The sequence below is a fragment of the Anomaloglossus baeobatrachus genome, chromosome 3 (genome assembly GCF_048569485.1).
Source record: "Anomaloglossus baeobatrachus isolate aAnoBae1 chromosome 3, aAnoBae1.hap1, whole genome shotgun sequence".
Classification (NCBI taxonomy): domain Eukaryota; kingdom Metazoa; phylum Chordata; class Amphibia; order Anura; family Aromobatidae; genus Anomaloglossus; species Anomaloglossus baeobatrachus.
Window position 1 is genome coordinate 53,986,257 of NC_134355.1, and position 12,240 is coordinate 53,998,496.

Here is a 12,240-nt window from a genome sequence, read left to right on the forward strand (position 1 = left end):
CACTTTTTCGTCTAGGCAACTCTGGGTTTCAGAGCCACACACTCCTTCTTCAGGATGAATAACATTCAATGTCCTGAAGAAGGAGCGTCTGGCTCTGAAACGCATAGACTAATAAAGATCATTTCTTATCTTCATGCTGGTTTTGGATCCTTCAATAGCAGCTCAGAATAGTACCCCCTTCCTCCTTCGATTGTCTGCTGATATGTAACACCTGTAATTAGTGGTGGTGCCAGTAAGCATGGCATCTTATCAGGTTTGGAAAGTAAAAAGAAAATGGTAGTTGATGACCCAGACATTGGCACTGGAGCTTCAGGTGATTAAACTGGTAAATATCTCCTTTTTTATTTGGCATTCTATTCGCTAGTAGGAGAACAGCTTTAAATTATCAGAATTTTGGATGTAATGCCTGCTTTACACGCTTCAATAAATCTTTCAATCCGTCGTCGGGGTCAAGTTGTAAGTGACGCACATCCTGCATCGTTCGTGACGTATTTGCGTGTGACACCTACGTGCGATCAAGATTGAACGAAAATACGGTGATCGCATACACGTCGTTTATTCCTCATACATTGGACGTTTTGTTGTATGAACCTAGTCAATTGTAACGTGTGAAATCCCTCATACGATTTTGGTGTCTGAGGCTATGTGCGTAGGTGTGCGCTCTGCACCGCAGCTTAAAAATGAAAAGCTGCGTTCTGAAGCACCTCACAATGTCTGTCATTCACTAATCACTAGTCAGTCGGTCACTATCTCTGTCCCTCTCTCTCTGTCCATGTCAGTCTATCCCTCTTACCCCCCCTCTCATACTCACCGATCCCCGATCCCCGGCGCGGCTCTGCACGGCATTCACACTGCTCCGGCGGCTTTTACTGTTTTGAAAAAGCCAGCCGCCCATTAAACAATCTCGTATTCCCTGCTTTCCCCGCCCACCGGCGCCTATAATTGGTTACAGTGAGACATGCCCCCACGCTGAGTGACAGGTGTCACACTGCACCCAATCACAGCAACCGGTGGGCGTGTCTATACTGTGCAGTGAAATAAATAATTAAATAATTAAAAAAAACGGCGTGCGGTCCCCCCCAATTTTAAAACCAGCCAGATAAAGCCATACGGCTGAAGGCTGGTATTCTCAGGATGGGGAGCTCCACGTTATGGGGAGCCCCCCAGCCTAACAATATCAGCCAACAGCCGCCCAGAATTGCCGCATACATTATATGCGACAGTTCTGGGACTGTACCCGGCTCTTCCCGATTTGCCCTGGTGCGTTGGCAAATCGGGGTAATAAGGAGTTATTGGCAGCCCATAGCTGCCAATAAGTCCTAGATTAATCATGTCAGGCGTCTATGAGAAACCTTCTATGATTAATCTGTAAATTACAGTAAATAAACACACACACCCGAAAAATCCTTTATTAGAAATAAAAAACATAAGCATATACCCTGGTTAACCACTTTAATCAGCCCCAAAAAGCCCTCCATGTCCGGCGTAATCCAGGATGGTCCAGCGTCGCATCCAGCGCTGCTGCATGGAGGAGACCGGAGCTGCAGCAGACACAGCCGCTCCGGTCACCTCCACACAGCAACTGAAGACAGACACGCGATCGGCTGAGCTGTCAGTGGTGTTACCCGGTGTCACTGGATACAGCGGTGGCCGCGGGTAACCTCAGTGACAGCTCAGCTGATCGCGCTACTCACGTCATTTGCTGCGTGGAGGTGAGAGGAGCGGCGGTGAGTAGCGCGATCAGCTGAGCTGTCACTGAGGTTACCCGCCGTATGGCTTTATCTGGCTGGTTTTAAAATTGGGGGGGACCGCACGCCGTTTTTTTTAATTATTTAATTATTTATTTCACTACACAGTATAGACACGCCCACCGGCTGCTGTGATTGGGTGCAGTGTGACACCTGTCACTCAGCGTGGGGGCGTGTCTCACTGTAACCAATCATAGGCGCCGGTGGGCGGGGAAAGCAGGGAATTCGAGATTGTTTAATGGGCGGCCGACTTTTTCAAAACAGTAAAAGCCGCCGGAGCAGTGTGAACGCCGTGCAGCGCCGGGGATCGGGGATCGGTGAGTATATGGGAGAGGGCTTCTCACTTCAGTCACTCAGGAGTTTAGCGGTCACCGGTGAGTCCTTCACAGGTGACCGCTAATCAGGACGCGACACAGACAGAGCCGCAGCATGACAATGAAGTCGGGTGAAGTTCACCCGAGTTCATTCTGATCGTGCGGCTCTTTCTGTGTCTGCTGTCATCTGCCATTCAGCTCTTCTACATGGCTGTCTGTGTCTGCTGTCATCTGCCATTCAGCTCTGCTACATGGCTGTCTGTGTCTGCTGTCAGCGGCCATGTAGCAGAGCTGAATGGCAGATGACATAGTAAAAACGCATCCCTACACATTACACACGCTTGGCAAGTCAATAAATAAAAAAAAAAAAAAAAAAGGTGCCCAACGCATACGTCACAGAACACATGATCCAAAGGATCGCACACAAAATTGATCAATTTAACATAGACTACTAACGCTCGTGTGACAGCAAATGAACGACCTACGTGCAATCTCATTCAATCGCATATGCAACCTGGGCGTGTCACATCGCATACGAGATCGCACACCTAATTGTAAGGTGTAAAGCTGGCTTTAGAGTCTGGAAATAAAGAATCAGTGCTCAACTCTGCATCATTCTTCTAACACCTGGAGAAACACAGGAGATAATAACCTTATTCCTGATGGCTTCCTTGGAGTGTTTCTGCAGTGATAGCATTGCCGTGTAGGTCAGTGTTTCTCGCACAGTCAGGTAGGGAAGTAAGCTGTCGTGCTGCAAGTTGCAAACAAAAGAAATTACTGAAACACAGAAACTTTTGTGCTATAGAGTACATATCAGTGATGAGTGAGCACTAAAATGCTCGGGTGCTCTGTACTCATAACTAGTGATGAACGGACACTACCATGCTTGGTTGCTCGGTACTCGTAACTAGTGATGAGCGGGCACTACCATGCTCGGGTGCTCAGTACTCGTAACTAGTGATGAGCGAGCACTACCATGCTCAGGTGCTCAGTACTCGTAACTAGTGATGAGAGGGCACTACCATGCTCGGGTGCTCAGTACTCGTAACTAGTGATGAGCGGGGGCACTACCATGCTCAGGTGCTCAGTACTCGTAACTAGTGATGAGCGGGGGCACTACCATGCTCGGGTGCTCAGTACTCGTAACTAGTGATGAGAGGGCACTACCATGCTCGGGTGCTCAGTACTCGTAACTAGTGATGAGCGGGGGCACTACCATGCTCGGGTGCTCAGTACTCGTAACTAGTGATGAGAGGGCACTACCATGCTCGGGTGCTCAGTACTCGTAACTAGTGATGAGTGAGTACTACCATGCTCAGGTGCTCGGTACTCGTAACTAGTGATGAGCGGGCACTACCATGCTCAGGTGCACTGTACTCGTAACTAGTGATGAGTGAGTACTACCATGCTCAGGTGCACTGTACTCGTAACTAGTGATGAGCGGGCACTACCATGCTCAGGTGCACTGTACTCGTAACTAGTGATGAGCGGGCACTACCATGCTCAGGTGCACTGTACTCGTAACTAGTGATGAGCGGGCACTACCATGCTCAGGTGCTCTGTACTCGTAACTAGTGATGAGTGAGTACTACCATGCTCAGGTGCTCAGTACTTGTAACTAGTGATGAGCGAGCACTACCATGCTCGGCTGCTCGCAACCAGCAGTCGGACGCTCGGATGAACATGACTCGAGTACCCATGTAAAATGGAAGTCAATGGGAAATGCAAGCATTTTTGCAGAAAATCTTTAGGAAAAATGCTTATGTTTCACATTGACTTCCACTATACTCGGTACTCAAGTGGTGCCCATCTGAGCACCCAACTGCTCATTTTGAGTGCCGAGCACCCAAGCATTGTAGTGCTCGCTCATCACTAGTTATGAGTACAGAGCCCCCGAGCATGGTAGTGCTCACTCATCACTAGTTACAAGTACCGAGCACCCAAGCATGGTAGTGCTCGCTCATCACTAGTTATGAGGACAGATCACCCGAGCATGGTAGTGCTCACTCATCACTAGTTATGAGTACCGAGCACCTGAGCATGGTAGTGCTCGCTCATCACTAGTTACGAATATTGAGCACCTGAACATGGTAGTGCTCGCCCATCACTAGTTACGAGTACCGAGCACCTGAGCATGGTAGTGCTCGCTCATCACTAGTTACGAATATTGAGCACCTGAACATGGTAGTGCTCGCCCATCACTAGTTACGAGTACCGAGCACCTGAGCATGGTAGTGCCCGCTCATCACTAGTTACGAATATTGAGCACCTGAACATGGTAGTGCTCGCCCATCACTAGTTACGAGTACCGAGCACCTGAGCATGGTAGTGCTCGCTCATCACTAGTTACGAATATTGAGCACCTGAACATGGTAGTGCTCGCTCATCACTAGCAGATATATTATGTCATTATCAATGTATGCAGCTCCAAGCTATATGAGGGAAAATATTAATTGGAAAAACAAGAATTTTCTATATACAGTGAAGGAAATAATTATTTGATCTCTTTGCTGATTTTGCAAGTTTGCCCACTGACAAAGACATGAACAGTCTATAATTTTAAGGGTAGGTTAATTTTTAAGAGTGAGAAATAGAATATCCAAAATAAAATCCAGAAAATCACATTGTATAAATTATATAAATTTATTTGCATTTTGCAGAAAGAAAGAAGTATCTGATCCCCTACCAACCATTAAGAGTTCTGGCTCCTACAGACGAGTTAGATGGTCCTAATCAACTTGTTACCTGCATTATAGACAGTTGTCTTATATTGTCACCTGTATAAGAGACTCCTGTCCAAAGACTCAATAGTCAGTCAGACTCTAACCTCTACAACATGGGTAAGACCATAGAGCTTTGTAAGGATGTCAGGGACAAGATCATAGACCTGCACAAGGCTGGAATGGGCTACAAAGCCATAAGTAAGACGCTGGGGGAGAAGGAGACAACTGTTGGTGCAATAGTAAGAAAATGGAAGAACTACAAAATGAGTGTCAATCGACATTGATCTGGGGCTCCATGTAAAATATCACCTCATGGGGTCTCCAGGATCATGAAGAAGGTGAGAGATCAGCCTAAAACTACACAGGGGGAACTTGTTAATGATCTCAAGGCAGCTGGGACCACTGTCACCAAGAAAACCAATGGTAACATATTACGCTGTAATGAATTAAAATCCTGCAATGCCCGCAAAGTCCCACTGCTCAAGAACGCACATGTGCAGCCGGCCTGTCTGAAGTTTGCCAATGAACATCTGGATTATTCTAAGAGTGATTGGGAGAAGGTGCTGTGGTTAGATGAGACAAAAATAGAGCTCTTTGGCCTTAACTAAACTTGCCTTGTTTGGAGGAAGAGAAATGCTGCCTATGACCCAAAGAACACCATCCCCACTGTCAAGCATGGAGTTGGAAACATTATGTTTTGGGGTGTTTTTCTGCTAAGGGCACAGGACTACTTAACCGCATCAATGGGACAATGGATGGAGCCATGTACCGTAAAATCCTTCCCTCCACCAGGACATTAAAAATGAGTTGTGGCTGTGTATTCCAACATGACAATGACCATACATGACATACAGCCAAGGTAACAAAGGAGTGGCTCAAAAAGAAGCACATTAGGGTCATGGAGTGGCTTAGCCAGACTCCAGACACCTTAATCCCATAGAAAACATATGGACAGAGCTGAAGCTCTGAGATGCCAAGCGACAGCCACAAAATCTTAGTGATTTAGAGATAATCTGCAAAGAGAAGTGGAGCAAAATTCCTCCTGTCATGTGCAAACCTCATCATCAACTACAAAACAAGTCTGACTGCTGGGCTGCCAACATGGGTTTTGCAAGTATTAAGTCTTGTTTGTCAGAGGGATCAAATACTTATTTCTTTCTGTAAAATGCAAATAAATTTATACAATGTGATTTTCTGGATTATTTTGAATATTCTATCTGTCGCTGTTAAAATTAACCTACCCTTAAAATTATAGACTGTTCATGTCTTTGTCAGTGCAAACTTACAAAATCAGCAAGGGATCAAATAATTATTTCCTTCACTGTAGTGAAAACATTTATCCTTTGTATCTCTTTTTATATATGCTTTAGCCATTTATTGTATGGAAATTGTAAAGTCTGCAAAATTTTTCATTCCAAGGTGATAAATGTGCAACCAAGACTAAAAACTATTTTATAAAATTAGGTAAGGGAATAATCAACTAATGACTGAGACATAGGATCCCTGTATAATTATTATGTTTGATAATAACTATACAAGAAAAGGCTTGTGCATGGCTTTATAGTGTAAAAAGGCCACAATTTTTGGTTCACTTCTTAGGTTGTTTTTGTTACTTTTAAAAAATATGGCGGAAAGGGAAATGGGCAATAAAAAAAAAGTCACAAATCTTACTCCAGTAACGGGCGTAGTGTAAAAATTGATTAAACATTTCTATACAGAAGACATTTTTCAACTTTTTAATTATAATACCTGTAAGACATAGGAGAAACAGTCCTGGAATTGTTCCTTCTTTAACTGAGACCCGTTCACAAACACCTCACCAGCCAACGTTCCTTTATGCCCTATCCTTCCAGAAATGGCGTCCAGAAGAGTCGTTTTTCCAGATCCTTAGTGTAAAATGTTATAAGTTTCATGATTAGTCAGAGGCTGTATAACAGCGCCACACCTGTCCATGGGCTGTGTCTGGTATTGCAGCTCGTCCTCATAGAAGCTTCTATGACCACATGTTCTTCTTAGACATTAGTAAAATATTTTATTACTTATCTGGCCAAACTTTTGAACTTACGAAGAGTTGCCCATTTAATTAGGGCAAGTGAAATCTCAACATTTGCCAAGAAATGCAAATTTTATGTACGTTACATATTTGGAAGCCCAGGTAATGGATCTAAACATGCAGCTTGTAACACAGGAGCATTGCAAACCTGGAGAGGAGTTTAGAGCTCACTGAGTGGCTCTGGCTGGGGCCAGTGCTATGGAGGAGGGTGGAGGTGGGGAAGGTCAGGACCCAGAGGTAGGTAGCTGGGTAACAGTTAGAAGAAGTGGTAGGGGGAAAAATGTCAGGGAGCCTAGCGCTGATCTGGAACAGCCAGGTAAATAAGCCTGTTTGGCTAATATTAGGAATGGAGGCCCAGGACCAGGAAGGTAACTGGATACATAGTCACAGTAAACAATGTTTGTGTGTGTTTTTACTTTCACTCCTATAATACTTCACTTTCTAGTTTCCCCTCTAATCCCTACAACCAGTAATGAGCTATTCATCTCTCCCTCCATCCTCCCCACCCATCTCACCCTCTCCTCAGATCTGTTCCTCCACTTTACACCCAGTGTCTCCAGACATACACGGCCACCTCATGGCCTCTCCTGCTCCCACCTACTAACACTCTCTCTGCTTCTCCTCACTGCTGGGGATATCTCTCCAAATCCTGGTCATCCGCACCATATCCCCATTGTCACATCTAACTGCCATCCACGCTCTAACACTAATTTTCGCAACCTCTCTAACCTCATACCCATTCACCCAGCCCCCGCCTCTCCCAGTCCCACTAACAGGAGCTCTATGCAACTCTCGCTCTGTCTGCAATAAACTTTCCTACATCCATGATCTTTTCATCACTAGTAAACTTTCCTTCCTCGCCATCACAGATACCTGGCTCACCCCCTCTGACACTGCCTCTCCTGCTGCACTTTCTTATGGTGTTCTCCTACTCTCTCACACACCCCGCCCCAGTAACAAGCATGCTGGAGGAGTTGGTTTGCTCCTCTCCGACCAATGCTCCTTCACACCAATTCCACTACCACCCTCGGTTACTCTCCCCTCTTTTGAGGTGCACTCCGTACGCATCTACTTCCTTCCAACCTCCAACTGGCTGTCATTTATCGCCCCCCAGGGCCAGCCACTGCCTTTTTTGACCATTTCACCACCTGGCTACTACATTTCCTTTCCACCGACATCCCCACCATCATCATGGGTGACTTTAACATCCCCATTGACACTTCTCACTCATCTGTATCTAAACCTCTAACACTCACTTCCTCCTTCGGCCTCACTCAATGGTCCTCTGCAGTTACTCACAAAGATGGCCACACGCTGGACCTCATCTTCACTCGCCTCTGTTCCCTATCTAACCTCTCTAACTCGAATCTCCCCGTCTTACCACAACCTACTCACATTCTCTTCCCTCTCTTCTCCAAGTACACAACCCCCCTCCACAAACTTTCACACCCCCGCAGAAATGTCAGTCACCTTGACTTAAGCCTGCTTTACACCATACGATCCAGCATACGATATCGCATGCGATCGTACCCGCCCCCATCGTATGTGCTGCACGTTCAATTTGTTGAACGTGTCGCACAAACGAATAACCCCCCATCACACGTACTTACCCGTCCATACGACCTCGATGTGGGCGGTGAACATCCACTTCCTGGAGTGGGAGGGACGTTCGGCGTCACATCAACGTCATGCGGCAGCCGGCCAATAGAAGCGGAGGGGCGGAGATGAGCGGGACGTAAACATCCCACCCACCTCCTTCCTTCCGCATTGCCGGCGGGAGCCGCAGGACGTAGGTAAGATCTGTTCATCGTTCCCGGGGTGTCACACACTGCGATGTGTGCTACCCCGGGTACGATGAACAACCTGACATTCAACTTTTAGGAATTGAACGACGTGCATTCAATGAACGTTTTACCGTTCAATCGCAATCGCACGTGGCTGTTACATGTTACAATGTAACTTACAATGCCGGATGTGCATCACTTACGACGTGACTCCGCCGACACATCGTAAGATATATTGTAGCGTGTAAAGCGCCCTCTAGACTCACTTTCTCAGTCTCTTTTCCCTCTTGCAGACATTGCTTCTTCACACGATGCAGATGCTGCTGCCACTTTATACAACACCACCATCTCTGCAACTCTCGAATCAGCTGCCACGCTCACACACACCAAAACCCGCACAATCAACAGGCAATCCTGGCACATGAGTCAGACTAAAGAATTGAGACAGGCTTCCAGAATTGCTGAGCGCAGATGGAAGAGGTCTCATTCCACTGAACACTTTGTTACATACAAACAAGCTCTCACCACTTTCAAGTCTGCACTCACAGCTGCAAAATAAACCTACTTCTCATCCCTCATATCCTCTCTATCTCACAACACTAAACAGCTATTCAACACTTTCAACTCTCTCCTCTGTCCCCCGGCACCACCTCTGTCTCCTCTCATCTCAGCTGAAGACTTTGACTCTTTCTTCAAGCAGAAGATTGACAACATCAGAGCAAGCTTTGGCCCACAATCACCACTCCTCACAACAACTCAGCCTATTTCCTCCAAATCCAGCTTCTCCACCATGACAGAAGATCATCTTTCCACTCTACTCTCAAGATCACATCTCACAACCTGCCTGCTTGATCCACTCCCATTCTACCTCATCCTCACTCTCACCACAGTCTTCCTCCCGACCCTAATCCATCTCTTCAACCTATCACTAACAACTGGTGTATTCCCTTCATGCTTTAAACTTGCCTCAATCACACCCATCCTCAAAAAGCCCTCCCTTGACCCTTCCTCTGTGTCAAACTATTGCCCCATATCACTTCTCCCCTATGCCTGTAAACTACTGGAACAGCATGTCCATCTTGAACTGTCCTCACACCTCTCTTCCTGCTCTCTCTTTGACCAGTTACAATCTGCCTTCCGACCCTATCATTCCATAGTAACTGTAATACTTATATATGTTCTGAGGATTTCGATAGCGTAGGGCAATGACAATCAGAGACGAGTTCTTGGTACAAGATATTTTATAATATGTAACCACGGTAGATACACAACGGAAAACACAGCGGTACAAATACACACAATACCTTCCCGAAACGGAGCGAAGGGAATTCCCGGGGCCACGCACCGGACTCCCCCAGGGAGACCACCAGAGCGAACCCCTATACAGGGACTGTCCGGCAATCACCCCGGAAGGCCTAAATGCGCAGCAGCCGGGACACAAGGGGCAAGCGGTAAAAGTCCAGGAGTGTCCGTACGGGATGAATGTCCAGAGTGGTTACGAACCAGAGAGAACCGGGCAGAGTGCTGACCGAAGATGGCAGACGGAATCCGGGCACAGCTTGAGAAACCGGGTAAAGTCCAGTGTCGGTCGGTCGGTAGTCTTTAGGAGGATCCAAAGGCAAACAGGATTAGCAGCAGCAAAGCAGGAGCACACAGCAAGCAGTATACTCAGGCACTGGACTAGGCTTAGAGGCGGCCTTTTAAGCAGCTGGACAGGAAGTAGGGCAACAGAACAGTAAACTCCATGTTAACCGAGGGCAAGCTCATTCAAAAGAGAACTGGAAAACCTGGAAACCTGACATTACTCCCCCCCCCCCAGAGACGGCCTCAGGACGGATCAGGGCCTGGCTTGTCCGGGAAACGTCGATGAAACTGAGCAATCTTCCGGGGTGCCCGAATGTTACCCACCGGTTCCCAGGAATCGTCCTCGGGGGCGTACCCCTGCCAACGTACCAGATACTGAAGCCGACGACGATGGAGCCGGGAGTCAATAATGTCCTCAACCACGAACTGCTCCTCGCCGTCGACCATCACAGGCGGAGGAGGAGGCACAACACGACCATGAAACGTATTAGGGGAAACGGGTTTGAGGAGAGACACATGAAAAACCGGGTGTACCTTTAGATGGTGCGGTAACCGTAGCCGACAGGCCACAGGGCTCACGATCCCGGTGATCTTAAACGGACCGATGAATTTGTGTCCCAGCTTCTGCGAAGGAACACCCAATCTCAGGTTTTTGGTAGATAACCATACAGAGTCCCCTACCTTGTACATGGGTGCCGGTTTCCGGTGAGTGTCTGCCGACCTCTTGTAACGCTCCTGGGCCGTAGCCACAGTGTCCTTTAGAACCTCCAGATTTTGTCGTAGTTCTGTCAATCTGTTCTCCACCGCTGGCACCGAAACCGCAACCGGTGACCTAGGCAAAACAGTCGGATGGTAACCCAGGTTAGCGAAAAAGGGCGTTACCTTAGTGGAGCTGCTCTGAGTGTTGTTGTATGAGAACTCCGCCAACGGAAGCATCTTCAACCAATCGTCTTGGAGATGGCTGACATAACATCGAAGGTATTGTTCCAGGGTTTGATTTGTCCGTTCGGTTTGCCCATTTGTCTGAGGATGGTATGCAGAAGACAAACAGACATCAATCTGGAGTGCCGTACAAAACCCCTTCCAGAATCTAGACGTGAACTGCACGCCCCGGTCAGAGATGATCTCGTCTGGTACCCCATGCAATCGGAATACGTTCTGGATAACCAGATCCACTGTCTCTGCGGCTGAGGGAAGACCGGTACACGGAATGAAGTGAGCAGCTTTAGTCAATCGATCCACCACCACTAAAATGGTATTGTGCCCGCCTGAGACTGGCAACTCCACAATAAAATCCATGGAGATAGACCCCCAAGGGCGAGATGGCACGGGTAACGGTTGGAGGAGTCCCGTAGGAGCCACACGAGGGACCTTGCACCGGGCACAAACCACACATGAGTGGACATAGTCCTTCACATCCTTTAAACAGGTAGGCCACCAGAAAAAACGGCTCAGAAATTCCTGCGTCTTCAGTACCCCCCTATGACCAGCCAACACGGAGTCATGGACCAATTTGAGAACCCGAAGTCTTACGGCCTCCGGGACATAAATGCGTCGCTCTCTCAACCACACACCATTCCGAAGAACAAGAGTTACATCATTCGGGGGGGCAGCAAGAAATACGTCACCATCATAGGCCAGCTTGATGTCCTTCCACAAGTCCTGGTCCTGGATTACTCCAACGAAATTGGCATCTGATAACACGGTCTGAGACGGGGTTCCAGGCACGGAGTCCACGGCGTGGATTCGGGACAAGGCATCGGCTTTCCCATTACGTGAACCTGGACGGTAGGTAACGATAAAATTGAATTGGTTAAGAAATAGGCTCCAACGGGCTTGCAGTGGAGACAGGCACCTGGCAGACTTAAGAAATTCCAGATTACGATGATCTGTGAGTACTATCACTTGCTGCGCGGCTCCCTGTAAGTGGTGTCTCCATTCCTTGAAAGCGGAAATAATCGCCAATAATTCCTTGTCCGCAACGTCATAGTTCCTTTCTGCAGGGGACAACCGGCGGGAAAAGAAGGCACACGG

General features: G+C 47.5%; 1 protein-coding gene across 1 annotated transcript in view; it reads right to left on the bottom strand.

Moving 5' to 3' along the window:
* The window catches only part of ABCG5 (ATP binding cassette subfamily G member 5), a 52,649-nt gene that overhangs the window by 23,468 nt on the left and 16,941 nt on the right, over positions 1-12,240 (bottom strand). Inside the window, exons 3-4 of the mRNA XM_075338014.1 lie at positions 6,535-6,671; positions 2,715-2,813 (exon numbers count right to left, since the gene is read on the bottom strand). Of these exons, the coding sequence (XP_075194129.1) occupies positions 2,715-2,813; positions 6,535-6,671 (236 nt within the window). The remainder of the gene's footprint in view (positions 1-2,714; positions 2,814-6,534; positions 6,672-12,240) is intronic.